This window comes from Sarcophilus harrisii, chromosome 1 (assembly GCF_902635505.1).
Source record: "Sarcophilus harrisii chromosome 1, mSarHar1.11, whole genome shotgun sequence".
NCBI classification, from domain to species: Eukaryota; Metazoa; Chordata; class Mammalia; order Dasyuromorphia; family Dasyuridae; genus Sarcophilus; species Sarcophilus harrisii.
Genome location: NC_045426.1, coordinates 491,046,144 through 491,063,860, shown reverse-complemented (window position 1 = coordinate 491,063,860; position 17,717 = coordinate 491,046,144). Strand labels below are relative to the sequence as shown.

At 36.6% G+C, this 17,717-nt stretch overlaps 1 protein-coding gene across 3 annotated transcripts in view; it reads left to right on the top strand.

Annotated features, from left to right (window-relative positions):
* LAMA3 (laminin subunit alpha 3) overlaps positions 1–17,717 on the top strand; it is a 310,601-nt gene that overhangs the window by 265,981 nt on the left and 26,903 nt on the right. For all 3 annotated transcript variants that reach the window (XM_031946523.1, XM_031946522.1, XM_031946524.1), the window contains 12 exons: positions 2,188–2,384; positions 4,909–5,025; positions 6,105–6,259; positions 6,672–6,813; positions 7,010–7,112; positions 11,267–11,383; positions 11,476–11,655; positions 12,558–12,700; positions 14,608–14,781; positions 15,855–16,006; positions 16,126–16,288; positions 17,189–17,322. In XM_031946523.1, coding sequence (XP_031802383.1) covers positions 2,188–2,384; positions 4,909–5,025; positions 6,105–6,259; positions 6,672–6,813; positions 7,010–7,112; positions 11,267–11,383; positions 11,476–11,655; positions 12,558–12,700; positions 14,608–14,781; positions 15,855–16,006; positions 16,126–16,288; positions 17,189–17,322 — 1,777 coding nt within the window. The remainder of the gene's footprint in view (positions 1–2,187; positions 2,385–4,908; positions 5,026–6,104; positions 6,260–6,671; positions 6,814–7,009; positions 7,113–11,266; positions 11,384–11,475; positions 11,656–12,557; positions 12,701–14,607; positions 14,782–15,854; positions 16,007–16,125; positions 16,289–17,188; positions 17,323–17,717) is intronic.

Sequence of the window (17,717 nt, the reverse complement as noted above, 5' to 3'; positions counted from 1 at the left end):
CCTTTAACAACCAGGAAGTCATTATCACTAGAGTATGGCTTGGAGAGTAAAGCATGAGAAGACTAGAAAGGTAAAAAGGGGTTAACTTTTGAATGTCAATCATTAGAAGCAATAGAAAGCCGTTTTCCCTATATTGAAACTATGATAAAAGGCCTCAAACATAATTTAAAAAATAGAAAGAATTTTTAAAATTTTGAAAGCACTTACTGAAAATCTAGTTCACTTACATCAAAAGTTAGCAATTGGTTTCTTTTCTCTTTTAGCCACAATTCTCCCTTTTCCCTTCCTTTAACGTGTCTAGGCAGCTAGGTATCATAATGGATAGACTCCATTATGATATCCCAATGGATTGGGACTCCAAAAGACCCGAGGTCCCAACCTGTTTTTATCACTGACTAGTTGTATGAACCTTGGGCAAGTCTATTAACTAATCTCCATCTCAGCTTCCCCATCTGTAAAATAGAAATAATAATAGCAGCTACTAATTTGATTGAGTTTCAGCACCAAATTATGAGATTGATGTGAGCCAACTGGCACCAAATGTTGGTGTTTGGTCATGTGAAGAATTCACAATGGCCATTCTCATTGGCAAAAAGTAGATTTATTTATGAAAAGAGGTTACAGACAAAATGAAGAAGTAAAATAGATACCAGGAATGGAAAATATGAATTAGATTTGAGAGAACATATAAGTTAGCTAGGAAAAGAGTTTTAACAATTAACAATGGAAAAGACAAGTTCCTTAGTGGAACTCACAATTAACCAGGAGAAAGGAAATACTCCATGAGGAATACTCCATTGACTGGCAGACTAAATCCTAAAAGGAATTCAGTACTTTAAAAGAGTTAGTTTGCTACAAGAAGGAGAAAGACACCTGAGGCATGATGGGAGGATGAGAGGAAAGACACTATGAGGCAAAGGGAAGTGGGGAGGAAAAAATCATTAGAAGGCAGAGTGCCATGGAGGGCTTAATCCAATAGGAGTTCAGCCAAGATGACATGGGCCATGGACAGCTTTGTAGGAGAAATTTAACCTCAGAGTTTTGCATATTTGAATTTCTGACTAGACACAGCAAGATGGGGCTACCAGGATCACCAGAGGGTGGGACTATAAAGTTAAACTAATTCCCATCAGTGCCCTTCCTTCTTTACCTAAGGAGTAATATTATCAATATTTTCTCTGCAAGCCACACCTAGTGACTCTACCTTTGCAAGATTATTGTGAGGATCAAATGAGATAATAAATGTAAAGTGTCTTGAAACCCTCAAAGTACTATGCAGAGACTTGCTTTATTATTATTGTTATTCTTAATCTATTCAATTTTCCTTTTCTTCCCTTCTATCAAATCATCTTCATCATTCAGTTGGTTAATCGTTTTTCCTAAAATACAGATTCTGATATTCTTACAATTAATAAAAAAGAAAGGGCATATTATGAAAAACAATAATAAATGATTAGAATTAAGGGATTCAAATTTTTAATTCATGTTAATACAATATTGTGATGGCCATTTACCAAATCAGTCCCCTTCATGCCTTATTATTGCCACTTATTGTCCCAGAGAGTGACATTTGTAATTAATACATTCAGAAAGAGAATAGTGGAATCTTTTATAAGTTCAGATTTTATAATGTTTGGTTTACTCTCAGCATTTCTATTTAAATTTCATTTCAGTCTTTTTTTAATCTCAGGGAATATATTATGTTTCAGCAATAGATCTGATTTCTACATTTGTTTTGTTCTTGGTATGTGTAAAAACTAATATGTAGATTAGGGCAGCTAGGTGACACAATCGAGTGCTGGGCTTGGAGCAAAGAAGACTTATTTTCCTGAGTTCAAATCTAGCCTCAGACACTTCCTAGATGTGTGATCTTGGGCAAGTAACTTTACTTAGTTTGCCTCAGTTTCTTCATCTTTCACATGAGCTGGAGAAAGAAATAGCAAACCATTGAATCCCAAATGGGATCATGAAAAGTCATACATGACTACACTGACTGAACAACACAACAAAAATGTGTAAATCAAAGTCTGATATGTCATGAGGCTTGCTTTATCATTTTAGATTTTGTTTTTTGGATGCTAGATGCTGTGTTTTCCAGGTTCTAAAATGGAAAACATAGGCTATTAGATACTATTAGCTTGCCTTCCCCAATGACACATATCATCTTTTCAAAATGTCATCCTACAGTGCTAAATCGTATTCAGAGTACCCTGAAAATCCACCAGGCAGAGAACAATGATCTTGTGAAAAGTGTTCGAGATTCTCTAAATGAATATGAAGCCAAGATCAATGACCTCCGCAAAGCTCTGCAAGAAGCAACCCTTCAAACAAAGCTAGCCAATGGTCTCAACCAAGCTAATGATCGATCCCTGGAAGACGTTAAGGTAATTTCACAGTTGGACATTACCTTTTTTTTCCCTTATATTTATTAAAAGGGCAAAGGAAGCTGGGGTCTCTGCTGTTTTCAAACTGGAATAACAATAAAATATCTCTGTAAATATGTATTTGCCTACATCATCCCTATCTTCCAGTCATACACAAGCAAAAATGAGACACTGAGTATATTTTTGGTAAAATAATAATAATAATGATAAGCAAGATTATAGTTCCTACCTTTTAGGGCTAAGAAGAAATTTTAATCCATGAATCATGCACAACTGAAAGCAGGGAAAATAATTTCACACCCACTCACACCTGATAGAGTACAAGGAGTTCTCTAGTGAATAATGTATCATACATACTGGATGAGAATTCATACAGTGTACTTACACTTCAAAGATTTTATTCCATTTGAAGAAAATTAACTTTGTGAATCATCGCATTATTATCATCCTCATGAAAAATGATCTCCCTACCTCCATTTCTCTCTATTTTCCACACGGCTGCCACAGTGATCTTTTTAAGGCACAGTTCTACCATATCACCTCCTTTAAAAACAAACACAGTCTGTCAGTGGGTCCCCATTGCCTGTAAAATAAAATACATCCTTTTTAGCCTGGCATGTAAGGCTTTCTGCAATCTGACTTCCGCCAACTTTCTCCATGACTTTTTCTAGTGAAACTGAAAGAGTAGCTATCACCTGATCCCATCCTGCACCTTCCTGCATTTGTATATATGCACAAATCTTTCTCCTCTTTTTCAATCTTCTCTAGGTAAAGAAAACCTTCCCAGACTCCTTTGCATTTTCTTATAAAAGATATTGTTGTTGCTACAAGGAGCACAGTCTGGTTTTGCAAGGTTTGTGTCCTTTGGCCCCCTCACCAGCCTGCTCACCATCTTCTGGAGATACTCCAGGGGGTCAAAGTCCTTATAATAAGGACAGAGCAAAAGACAGAGGGACTAGCATTTTTCTCATTCTTTGCTATTAATGTTCTTTTGGCAACCATGTCACGCTGTTTATTCACGTTGAACTTGAAATCTTCTAAAATTCCCAAATATGCAATGCCTTGTAAACATTGGTGCTTATTAAGATGATTGAAAGTTTCACATAGAGCAAGGCTTCTTAAACTTTTTCCACTCACCATTTCTTTGCACCCAAGAAATTTTTTTATGTGACCTGAGTATGTAGGTATATAAAATAGGTATACGAGTCAAACATTTACTGATGATAAGTCATAATTTTGTGACCCACCATTCAGTTATGGAACCCTATATGGAGTAATAACCCACAGTTTAAAAAACTAGGATGTAGAGGATAGTTCTGATCTGAGTTCAGAAAGAAATAGGGATCTAAGAGATGGAAGTGAGAAGAGAATGAGTGAGTGCAGTTTAGAAACGAGGGACAACTGGTGAAAGGTACAGAGAAAAAAGGTAATATGTCATATATCAGAAGATTTGCATGGCTGAGCCACAGAGCAGGAAGGGGAATAATGTAAACAAAGCAGATAAGAGTTGAGTAGTTCTGCCTTCTAGACATCAGTCTTTACCATTCTGATATCCATTTTTGCTTTATTCTTCCTCTTGCTGCTATTATTATTTATAAAGTCCCTTTTGCTTTACAAGATTCATACTATTGGTTTTATTCATTCCAACTTATCTGCTCTTGCTTCTGTCTTCTACATATATCCACTCAAAATCCAAATTAATTCATGACATTCCTTTGAATTCGCATCAGTCTCTTTAAGCAAATCTCCATTTTCTTTCTCATCACAATATATATATGTCCTTATAATTTCTTCTTGAAAATTTCTCATCTTACTTTACTTAACTTTCCCTGTAGAATATTAGCCCACTGAATTCCCTTCTGAGTGTCCTTTCTCTGAATGCTTTGAAATTTCCTCTACCAAAATCTTGGGTACTAATAAGCTACATTTAACTTTCTCTCTTACTCTGTCATTAATTCTAAGAAATTACTTCCTCTGAAAGTTATCCAACATTTCTAATTTAGCTCTTCTTTGTTGATCAGAATCTTGTCAAGAATAGGGCTTCATCTTGTTGAAAAATGGAATTAATATTGAGGGAATTCAAACTCCAGGAGATGATTAAATAGTTCAAATAGCTCTTCCATAGTTATTATAGCATGTCTGATGTATAGTTTCCCAAAATGCTTGTGTACTTCTTCCTTAAATTCAAGAATTCTATACATTTTCCCATGTCATCATGGTGTCTATTTCTTCCTCCATTGATCCCCACCAAAATGCACTTCCTCCCCACTCCTAATTACTTGATTATTTTCACATGAGTGAAAGTATATTCTCAGGGATTCAAACAGCATTTCAGAGCACCATATAATTTTCCAGATCATTGTTTAGATCATCTCATTGAAGAAAACCATTTAGGAAATTAAAAGATAGTTGAACCTGTAAAGTCATCCATTGAACCCTTTAAATATTTCCTGCTGTCTCCTTGTTGTTGTTTCTTTTGCCACTAATAGAGCTAGCCTCTAAAGTTACATCTCTTCATCCTCAGAGACGAATTAAGGAAATGAGCTCCCTACAAAGTGAATTCAATAAGTACCTCACCACTGCTGAATCATCTTTGTCACAGACCAACAGTGTTCTCCAACTGATGAAGAAAAGCCAAGAGGTAAAATAAATGTTGATGATTTTTTTAAGTGAAATCATTTTAATTATATCATGAAGAAAATGTGCTAGAGTTTTTTCAAGTGTTTAGAGAAAAACATACCCCAGATGAATTAATCTATCCTGTTCCCTGATTTGCCATTCTATCTCCTGCATTTGTATATATGCACAAATCTTTCTCCTCTTTTTCAATCTTCTCTAGGTAAAGAAAACCTTCCCAGACTCCTTTGCATTTTCTTATAAAAGATATTGTTGTTGCTACAAGGAGCACAGTGTCTTTGAATAGGCTGGTCTGATTGCCTGAAAAACATGCCCTTCTCACTTCTAGGTCTTTCAATCTCAACACAGATTCTCCTTCCTTAGTGAAGCCTTTTGTGACTTCTGTAGTTGTTAATACCCTCTCCCTTCCTTAAATAGTATTCCATTTATTTAGTTGTGGAATGCAAATTCCTTCAGGTGTGATCTTCTGTGTGTATTTCATTGTATTTGTCCCTAAAGGATTTTTCACACAAGACCTGATTAATAGATTTATGTTAAAAAAGGATATTGACAAAAAGGAGTTCAGGGTTGATACGAGAAGTATTGGAATTTCTTTGCTGCTGGAAAAGTCAGTGGCAATGACTATTAAATAGAAAATTGTCTAGGTGATGATAGCCTTGTATATTTAAATCTGGATTTTTAAAACTTTTTCCATTCATGACTCCTTTTTGCTTGAGAAAATTTTACATGACCCTATGTATATGAATTTATAAAATAGATATGCAAATCAAGCACTTGCTGATAATAAATTATAATTTTGCAACCCCCACATTTAGTTATGAGATCCCATGTGGGATGATGACCCACATTTTAAGAAGCTGGAATTAAACAACTTCCCACTTCCCCTCTGCCCATCCTTTAAAGGAAATGTTATTAAACCTGCAGCCATCTCGTTTATAGAGTGCTAGATCATTTGACATTATACCAGGTCAGTAAGAGGGGATGCTTTGAACACATGGAAATATATTGGAAAACAGGAACATGTTTATTGCCTCTAAGCATGAGTAATCTATATTTGTCTTTGCTTTCTTGAAAAAAAAACAGGACTATGAGAAGTTAGCATCCAGTTTAAATGAAGTAAGACAAGAACTGAGTGACAAAGTGAAGGATCTTTCTCGATCATCTAGCAAAGAATCCCTGGTGGTAGAAGCAGAGAATCATGCCCAATCTCTACAGAAGTTAGCAAAGCAATTGGAAGAGTAAGTCTTTATAACACTCTTTTTTCTGTAAAGGAACATGCTACATGAGGGCAGAGATGTCTCATGTTGTAAGTGAAAATTTAATTCCCTTTGGTTACCAAGGATTGGGGAGTAGAGATGATGCTATTAGCATTTTTAGCAATATCAAACACTATAGCTATCAGTGTTTATCTCTGAGTTTCTCCCTACCCCCTCGAGGAAAGAATTTGAAAGGTAGCTTAGAATATATTTTGAAAGAAGAAGTAGCTATAACACTAAACATCAATTATTCTTTCCACTCTCTGACAATGCTCTAAATGTCAAACGAGAGTATTGATATTTTTGGTGGCCCCTCAAAAGGACCCTGGTTATTGTGCTTTTTGTTTTTGGGTGCTTCCTTCCTCTCTGCATCTCTCTCCTCATGATGTTTCAGAATCAAGAGGAATACCAGTGGTGATGAATTAGTGCGCTGTGCTGTGGATGCTGCTACAGCCTATGAAAACATCATCAATGCAGTGAAAGCAGCCGAGGATGCAGCCAATAAGGCAGTGAGCGCATCGGACTCTGCCCTACAGGTGAGATTGCCCTGAGTTAGGAAAATCTCCCAGTGCCCTTCTGAGGCCGAGAAATCGTCGGGATTCCTGAACACTAAAAAGTCAGCTTAAGCTTCCAAAGAGTCAAAGCCATTCCTGGCCAGATGAGAAAAAATATTCATCTCCCTTATCTTGAGGATTTACATTGTGTTAAGGCTGATAGATGTTTTCTTTGCAGACTGTGGTGAAGGGAGATCTGCCTGGAAAAGCCAAGATTTTGAGCTCCAACAGCGATAAGTTACTAAGGGAAGCAAAGACCACACAAACTAAATTACAGCAAGGTACCCAAATATTCCACAAAGCATGGGGAAACAAAGGGACTGTGAAGTGGGGTGGGAGGTGGGAGGTGGGAGGAGAGATAGAAAGAGAAGATGTTTTTTAAATCAAGAAGTCAATGCAGTTGAGATTTTTCTTGATTTTTATGAATTTGTCATTGTCATTCAGTTTCTTGTCACTATCCAACCCTTCTGTATCACCAACATACAATTTTTGTTGTTTTTCCATAACCAGAAGAAGCCTGTTGTAAGTAAATATGTGCTGTAGACTGGAGTAGTCTGTACTAGATTGGCCAGTGGTCTGGCTGAGAATTCTATTTGTAGCAATACCAGTGGAGAGAAAAGTAGCATATCAGAATATTGACTTCAATTCAGTAAACATTTAGTAGGCATCTGCTGTGTATCAGTCACTGTGCTAAGCACTGTGGATACAAAAAGAGGCAAAAAACAATTCCTGCCCTCAAAGCACTTACAATCTAGTGGGGGAGATTATCTACAAAGAATTATCTACATAAATTATCTACATAAAGAATAAAGAGAAGATAATGAACAGAGAGAACCATTGAAATTAAGAGGGGTTGGAAAAGCTTCTTATAAAAAGTGGAATTTTATTTGGGTCTTAAAGAAAGCCAAGGAGGTCAGTAGTTGAGGCAGTTACTGTGCTACATTCTGGGGACAGAGATACAGAAATGAGAAAGAACTTATGTTTCATTTGATAATCCAGGAACTGATTCATAGCTAAGCTAAGATCTTTGGTCCTCACTCTGAAGGAGAATAGAAAGAGTTCTGTACTCAAAACTCTGGAGTCTCCACTTATTAACTGTGATATTAAGCAAGTCACTTAATTTTTCTGAGCCTTCACTCCTACCATCCCTCTTCTTTTTCCAAACTTCTCTCTATTCAGTTGCCAAATCTCATCCTTTCTACCTTCATGACACCTTTTGCATTTTGTCCCTTGTCTCCACTGACAGTGATTACCTTAAGTTCATGCTCTTATCAGCTCTTACGTAGATAATTCCAAGAGCCTCTTATTGATGTTTCTGCCTCAGATCCCTCCCCATTCCAATCTATCCTTAAGGATGTTGTCAAGGAGATTTGCCTTAAACACAGCGATCCCCTCTTCAGCCCTCTCCAATGCCTTCCTGTTGCCTCCAGAGCTAAATCTAAACTTGTATAGATTTTAAAAGCCCACCATCAGGCCCAGCCTATCTTTTCAGCCTCATTGGACATTACCACACACTGTACTCCAGCCAAACCAGCCTTGGGTCTGATTCTCATACAGAATGTGCCATCTCCATGTCTTCATTCTCTATCCAGTTGGGCCCAGGATTCCCTCCCTTCTTTCTTTATCTTCATATAGAATTTCTCTCTTCCTTTAAAATGAATTTAATTTCATTAATTTCCCCCTAATTTCCCTAATTTCATCAGGGGGAAAAATCAAATGTATCTCAAGAATCAGCTTTTGCACAAAGCCCTTCCTGGGCCCTCTGATTATTAATGCCTTCCCTCCAAAGTACTCAAGGTATATTTAACTTCCTTGTGAATATTTGTATTTGTCCTCTTTATATTTTGCTAAATGTATATGTATATGGGGGCAACTAAGTGGCCCAGTGGATAAAATGCCAGGCTTGGAGTCAGGAAGACTCATCTTCCTGAATTCAAGTCTGGCCTCAGACATTTATTAGTTGTGCAACCTGGACAAGCCACTTAGTCCTGTTTGTCTCAGTTTTCTCATCTGTAAAATGACTTGGAGAAGGGACTGGCAAACTACTCCAGTATCTTGTCTCCCAAAAAACCCAAATGGGATCAAGAAAAGTCAGGATACAACTGAACAACAAAAATTATATAAGCCCTTGTCTCCAGGATTAGAATGTAAGCCCTTTTAAGTCAGAAATTATATTCATCCTTTATCCTTGTGTCCCCAGCCCCTAGCACAATTCCTGACATATACTAGTTATCTCATAATTACTTGATGATTGATTTACTTCATCATCTGCCAAATGGGTTTAGAGTATAACTGTACTATCTACCTCACAGATACTAGCCTAAATTCTCACAAATTATTGTGAGAAACATGTAAAGGGTTATATCAATGTAAGCTATTAGCTTTAATGATAATAATAATTATGCTATTATTATTACTTACCCAGTTGTTGGAGGAGTAAATGAAGTAATACATATAAAAGATTTTATCACGGACATGATGAAAAAATTACATATATCCCATATATGTAAATTATTTTTAAGAATCACAGAATCGCTTTAAAAAACATTTGAGTCTGTAGAAATTTAAAACTATTCTTTATATCCAGAAGCACTATCCTATAAGGCATAGAGTTTTAAAAGCATCCATTTTACCTATGGAAACTTGATCTTCATGTTACTCATAATTTTTATTTTTAAAAGTAAAATCCCTCCAGAAGAAACAAAGGATGCTGAAAAAAAAAAGAAGGTCCCCATTCTATCTCTTCTGGAATCTGAGGATCCCAGGGAGTACAGTATGAAAATCATGTTGTTTTATTTTAAATTTTTCTCCCCAAACTCACACAGCTGCACTGCAGTCATTCTAAGTTCCCAGTTCTCCCTACTTTTCAAGCTCTTTCAGGAGGTATCAAGTATTTTCTGCTTTGTGATTTTCAGAATTAGATTGCAAATATTAGTTTTCTCTGAATCTCTCTTTTCCTAGGTCTTAATTTAATATTTTGGAAATAGGGATTAGTACAACTTTAAAAATTCAATTAAACAAATCTTGTGACAATGATAACTCAAAGCTTTCTCCTTGTTTTCCCTGTCACCAGGTGACCGTGTTACCACTCAGATGATCTTGGCAATTTCTTCTCCTCCCTGGATTGCTCTGAATGATTTTGTATTTGGGGTAGAGTGGGGGATTGGAAAGAGAGGGAGAGGAGAAGGGAGACAGAAAGAGAAGAGGAAAAGGGAGAGATTTTAGGAGAAATTAAAAAGAAAACTATACACATTAATGAAAACTTTAATATTTGAGCTAGGGAGTCTTTCATTCTTTATTTTTATAACTTTTGGTATATAACACTATGTTTAATATACAGTAAATCTTTTATAAATGTTTATTTATTGATAATATTTTAATTTAATATTTATCTGAGTAAAATCCCCCTTGTTTATCCCCTGGCATCCTTTCTCCAACAGCCAATCAGTCAGTCAATAAATATTTATTAGGTTCCTACTGTGTGCCAGGTACTATGCCAAGCAATGGAGATTATTTAAAAAGAGGCAAAAGGCAGTCCCTGACCTTCAGAAGCTCATAATCTAATGAGGGAAAAGGCATGCAAGTGATGTATAAGGAGGCTATGTACAGGAATAATAAGAAATAATTAACAGAGGGAAGGTATTGGAATTAAGAATAATTAGGATTTTTAGCTGGATCTTAAAAGGAAGCCAGGAGGTGATGAGGTAGGGATGAGCATTTCAGGCAGGGAGATAGAAGCCATCCTGGGCAGACGGGAAAATGATGTCCTATCTAAAACTTTTCTGCCTGTCTATTTTTATAGCATCTATGGCTCTGATCTGTGCAAAAAAGACTAATGTCTTTGCACTTACATATTATGGACACCTTAGCCAGGACTTTCTAAGATTATAGTAGCTACAATTTAGCACTTTAAGATGTACAGAATGGTTTATACATATTATCTCATTTGATCCTCACAACAGTCCCTGGGAGATAGCTGCTATTAATTATCCCTGATATAATAGCCAGAGAGATAGATGCTATTATTATCCCTGTTTTATGGATAAGGAAACTGAGGATCAGAGACGTTCAGTAATTTGCCCATGTTCACACAGATCAGATTTGAACCCTGACTCTAGGTCCAATGTTTATTTACCTTCTCTCTGTCTCTATTTTTCTTTTTTTCCCCTGTCTCTTTCCTCTCTCTCTCCTCATCCTCCCTTCCATAGATAATAAATGTATAAATATTTCATATGTCTATATTTAATTTTTCATATACAAATATGTATATACACATGTATTCATGCACACATGAATGATGCTACGTAATGCTGGCTAAGATAATCACTGCAACTGAGATAGGTCCAGGCTGAGCTGTACTAACTCACAGGCATCAGATACCATCTGAATAAGAGAATTTAAATGCCACAGAGCCATGTCTCTCTTTTTATTTTAGACATCAGACCAGCTCTGGACAGCCTGCGGGACACCTTGGATATTGTTACAACAAAGAAAGGCTTGATACAGACAGACCTCACTACTGTCCAAGATGATCTCCGTGGGATAAATCGAGGTTCCTGACTGGCTCAGTATCTCTTTTTACCTCACTCATTTTGGTGAATGCTTCCTCAAATGCTAACTCTGCCCTTTCTTTGCCTGCCTTAGATGATATTGATAGTATAACCAGCAATGCCAAGAGTTTAATCAGAAATGCAAATGACATCACAAGTGGTGTGCTGGATGGTCTCAACCCAATTCACACAGATGTGGAAAGAATTAAGGACACCTATGGAAGCACACGGAGTGAAGACTTTAATGAGGCCCTGAGTGATGCAAACAATTCAGGTACCAGATATTCTCTTCTGACCATAATAAATCACCTCTATCTTTTATTGTTATGTACCTTAGTACCTAACATTTGAGATTTTCTGAGAAGCTTATAAATCACCCCTGTCTCTTGTTGCTGTGTACCATTTTAGTTTGAAGTTTTCTGAGGAGCCTGATTGTAAAAACCGAAGTATCAGAGTGACAGAATTTTCAAATATCTATATTGAGAACCAATTTCTTGAATTAAACTCCTACAAAGGGAGGGTAAACAAGGAAACGGTTCTCAAAGTATGACCCCCAAATACCTAGGGTCCCCAAAACACTTTTAGGGGTTCCACGAAATCAAAACTATTTTTATGCGAATATTAAGATATTTTTATTTCTAATGTGTTAACATCAAGAGATATAACCTACACAAACAAGAGTTCTGTGGGTACCTCAATAATTTTAAGGGTACAAAAGGGTTTGAGATTAAAATGTTTGAGAATCACTGAAATAAGGGAACCTAATCCTGAATAAAAGCAAAAATGGGTATCACTCTTCCTGGTGTTCCCTTTTATAAAATAAGAAAGATTAGTGTTCTCATTTCTCTTTTCCTGAATCTCCCTCTTCCCCCTGTCCCAGAAGTAATGAGTTAATTATGAATAAAACAATAGAACAGAAATACAAACACAAAAAGTTTATTTTTATATTATAGTGGTCAAGAGAGATTTAACATGTTAAGTTAGAAAGTGAAAAATCCGTGAGGCAAATAGAAGGTACGTGACCTGGTAAGCCACATTGAAACTGATTCATCCTGACCATTTTTTCCCAAGTAAATCAACATTGACAATAAGGGCTTCTATATTTAACCTTCTAATAGCTCTCAAATTAAACATGGTAACAACTTTTTTTCCTCTCTTCTCTAATTACATCAATAGTGAAAAAATTAACCAGCAAGATACCAGATCTCTTAAGCAAGATTCAGAGTATCAACCAGCAACTCTTACCACTGGGCAACATCTCTGACAATGTGGACCGAATAAGAGAACTCATTCAGCAGGCTAGAGATGCTGCAAATAAGGTACTCCTTTCACTTCAACAATGGTTAACAAAAGTTAATGTTCCATTTTTATTAGAGAGATCATTCGAATCCAAGTTTGTCAGAAAAGGAAGCCTTTCCCTGGGAGACAATTTTGAAGTGAATGCTGAAATAATAATCCGCTCTTACCGACCTTCTTTTGCTCAATGCTTAGTACACAGTAGGCACTTAATAGTTGATTCCTGACTGTGTTTTTGTGGGATTCCCTGATGTTCCCATGACTCCTTTTTATAAAAGTGTGCTATGGCATAAATTAATTCAAGTTAATATTAATTATTTCTGAGAATTTTGCAACCCATTCTAAGACAATTGGAGAATCAGAACTACAAAAACCAGGAATGGACATCATAGAAATAAAAACAGCATATTTAATGAGAGCATCCCAAAGTCTAATAACAATTCCTCCTGGGCTTTCCTGAATCACAAGTATTATTCTAACAGGAAAATAAAAGTACATCCAGTTTAGAAACCTTAGAGGAAAGCAAAAGAATTGGAGACAATGGAGTTTGGGAACGTTTCAAGGTTTTCTATGGTCTGATGTCCTGTTCTATAACCCTGTTTGTACAATGGGCTCCAAGAAACTATTCACTCTCCCATATGTGCCCCATAGCTTTTCTAGTGCTGTCCATTGATTAGAATGCCCATCTGCCCTCCACTGGGTGAACTTCTAGTCACCCTTAAAGTCCACTTCAAACCTGGCATGATTATCCTGTCAGTAATGAACGTGGCAGCCTTTTCCCCATTTAACAATTGATTTAAGTCCTTTGTTCATGTACATTTTGTGGTACAGGCATTTATGTGTGAAATGCCCTAATACAAAAGATAGCACAGAGTAGGAGAGAGAATCAGTCTCAGGAGACCTGTGCTTAGACCATTAACATCATATATGCTGACCATATGAACCTGGGTATATTAATTAACATCTCGGTGTTCTAGCCACCTCTACAATTATAATTGCATAGAAGGTTCTAACCTAAATTTGGTGAGGGAGTTTCATCACTCAGGGAATAGCTTATACCAAGGAAATCATATTCCTCCATAGATCCCAAAGTCCATGTGAGAGCCTGACCATATCTTATCTAACCTTGTTTAATTTACTCAAGGATCTAGCACATTACTCTAAGTATAAAAGGTCCTTAATCATTATTTGTTGAGTTGGACTGAATAAATTTACAATTCATACATATATTGATTTATCCTCCAATGATTTTATTGTCATCCGGACAATGTTATTTTTGAGTAGTTAAAGAAGGCCTGGATTTTTCAGGTCACTATGTTGAAATGCCTTTATACACCCATGTTCTGTATCTCCAATAAATAATGAAGTCTAACTTGCAGTTTAATGTATTAATCAGAGAATTTTTCTTAACAGTAACTTTAGGAAACTTACCCCATAAATGACAGAAAGGTTTGACTGCTTTATTGCCAGATCCTGAAAAATCTCCATGATTTAACAGGCTAGGAGGCTTCAACTTCCCTGTGCTCTTTACCATAACAACTGTATTCTTTGGTGAACAGTAATCAAATTTTTCTAATGCACAGCTAGGTGGCACATTGGGTAGAGCATTGGGGCTTAAATCAGTAAGATTCATCTTTTTGAATCCAGATCTGTGTCCTCAGACACTTAAATAACTGTGGGACTCTGGACAGGTCACTTAACCCTATTTGTCTGTTTTCTCATCTGTAAAATGAGCTGGGAAAGGAAATGACAAGCCATTTCCAGTATCTTTGCCAAGTAAACTTCAAATGGGGTCATGAAGAGTCAGACAACTGAAAATGACTGAACAACAAATGGCAAATCAATTCTCTGAATGAAAAAGAATGAATAATTTTGCCTATTCATATTCTTCCCCTTAGGATATTTAATATTTCTTTATTACATTCGACAGGTTGCTATTCCAATGAGATTCAATGGCAAGTCTGGTGTTGAGGTTCGACTGCCAAATGACCTTGAAGATTTGAAAGGGTACACATCTCTCTCTTTGTTTCTTCAAAGACCTGACTCCAGAGAATATGGTGGGGATGAAGAAGACATGTTTGTGATGTACTTGGGTAATAAAGATGTAGGTATCTCTTTGACACTTGTCTTTTTAGGATATAGGCTATGTGTTTTAGCTGTCTGATTTTCCCCACCACCACATGCACCACCATAGCCCCTACTCATGATCCTCTTGACCTATCCTGTGGGCTGGCTCTGAGACCCAAAAGAATGACCTCTTTAACCCTGGCCCCCTAAAACCAGGGGCATCCTGTTATGAGATTATAGTAGATTATCCTATATATCTAGCAGGCTTTCCTCCAAATCTCCAAATCAGTCTCTACCAGTGTAATTTCTGCCACATCTCTTTTGCCATCAGTTTCCTTATCAGGTTGGGAATGCATCCTGTTGCAGCTCCACTTTTCTCAAGGACTGTTCTATCAACACTCTCCTATATATTTACAGACTTCATTATCATTGTCTTCCATTACTCCTCTACTCAGGTGATCTCAAGGTATAAAGGAAATGAAGAGTAGTTCCTATTTACAAATGGTTTGAGGACTCTGGTCTTAAAATATCCACCAGTCTTTCTTTATATTTAGAGACACCAGGTTAAAGAGAAAACCTTACTCCTCTATTGTAGTTAGTGGATATTAATCACTTCTCTACCTATTAAAAAATCTTACTTTTTATCCAGTGTTTAAGACCATATATCACTGAAATTTGTATAATTATCTTTTTAGAGCTAATATTAATTTTTAGCAATGATTTTCATTTTTCTGTACTTTGACTTTGTTAGACATGAAATGGATATCATGGGAAATACCTAGTTGAGAATGTCATTTGTTAGAGAGCTGTTTGAAATACTAGAATTATTTTTGGCTATCATTGGTGGACATCTATTTTCAAGTTTTCAAATATCAACATTTTTTCTCCTTTCTTCTTTATCATATTTTGACTTTTCTAGAATATGTGCCTGATCTTGCACCCCGCCTTTCTCAGATTTCATTAATCTTCAAATGAATAGTTCATTTTACACATAGCACACATTTTTATTATATAAGATTTACTTGTGTTTATAATGAGTTTTCTTGGTCCCAAGAGTGGGGGGACAATCAGTGTTGGAAATTCACTCAAGTACTTTTTAAATATCTCTAGGCATCAAAGGACTATATAGGTATGGCAGTAAGAGATGGCAAACTTGTATGTGTCTATAACTTGGGAGACCAGGAAGCTGAGATCCAGATGGACTCTATTTTGACTAAGAGTATAACTCAAGAAGCAATTATGGATCGAGTAAAATTGCAAAGGTAGAAACTTACACTCTTCCTATCCTTCCTTGCCCTAAAACACACACCATAAATGTTTCCTATTCTGAGTGCCTTGGAAGAGTCTTGACTTTTTTCCCTATAACTTCTTTACTATTTAGGATCTTCCAGTTTGCAAAACTCACCTACTTTAAAGAAGCCACATCCCATAAGCCAAAACCTCCTGATTTCTATGACATGGATAGTGGGAGCGGCGACATTCTTCTCAATTTGGATCCTGAAAATGTTGTCTTTTATGTTGGAGGCTATCCATCTAATTTCAAGGTGAATACATGTGAAATTCCAAATTAGGATAGTTGTTTGTCTGAGTTTATATAAAGGTTCTTTTTATAATTAGCTGATTTTTCTGAATAACAGCCCTGATGTCAGGACCTCAGATTCTTTAACACTTATTAGCTGTGTGACTTAGGTTTAATCCCTTATTCCCAATTACCTTTTAAAAGAACAAAAAACATATAAACAAACAAATAATATCTTTATTTTGATTGTTCTGGTACAGTTAAGCTATTGCTATAATGGAAAGCTGGCCTGAAAGCCAAAAAGATCTGAGTTAGAGAACTCTGTAAAGTGGTATCCCGCATTGGGAGAACATGTTTCCTTATCAGAAAAGTTTTTTTGGGGGGTGGGGGATGGTGTTAAGGGGAAGGTGAGTCTGGTAAGGCAATTGCAGTTAAGTGACTTGCCCAGGGTCACACAGCTAGTAAAGTGTTAAGTGTCTGAGGTCACATTTGAACTCAGGTCCTCCTCACTTCAGGGCCAGTGCTCTATTCACTCAGCTATCTAGCTGCCCTAGGAAGTTCTTTACCAGTAAAGTCACAGGTTGAGTCCCTAGATTGATTGTCACTAGATCTTGCCATGGTTGGAGTGGTAGATCTGGAGTCAGAAAGAATTGAATTTAAATGCAGCCTCAGATATTTACTAGCTGTAAGATTCGGGGGAGGTCACTTTATCTCTCCCTCTGCCTCAGTTTCTTCATCTATTTGGATGATAATAATAGCATCTACTTCTCTTGGCTGTTGAGTTTCAAATAAGATAAAGGGTTTTGCAAACTTTAATGTGCTGTGTAGATATTAGCTGTGTAGCTACAATCCATTTATAGCTAATGATCCCAAGTGCCAGATACCAGTGGGTTTCATCAGGGGATTTATGTTTGTTTTGTTGCAGCTTCCTCGTGAACTAAATTATCCTCCCTATAAGGGCTGCATTGAATTAGATGACCTCAATGAAAATGTTCTAAGCCTATACAACTTCAAAAAGACTTTCAATCTCAATACAACAGAAGTGGAGCCTTGTAGAAGGTAAATGAAGCACAAGAAAGACAAAAGGTCCTTATGATGGTCTTTCAGTGTCTACATCACAAAGCAGGGATGTCATATAAGAAATGCTGTTTATTTTAATTGCCCCCTTGGGCTTTTTTCCCTTCAATATGGAAGGGATTGGAGAATTCTAATAAATGACTGAGAGTTGGTCTATCCTATTTATGTGCCCAGGTTCATCATTTCACAGCTCTGTACCTAGATCTTTGGTTACTCCCTCCACTTGTCCCCCAGATGTAATTTTGACAATTCATAATAATAAAGTGTCTGTGTGAGAGAGACGTTGCACAGTTTGGTTAGCATCTCTATTCCATAAAATCTATCTAGACAGAATAAACAGCTGTATCCTAACAGTCTCTGTTTCCTCTGTAACAAGA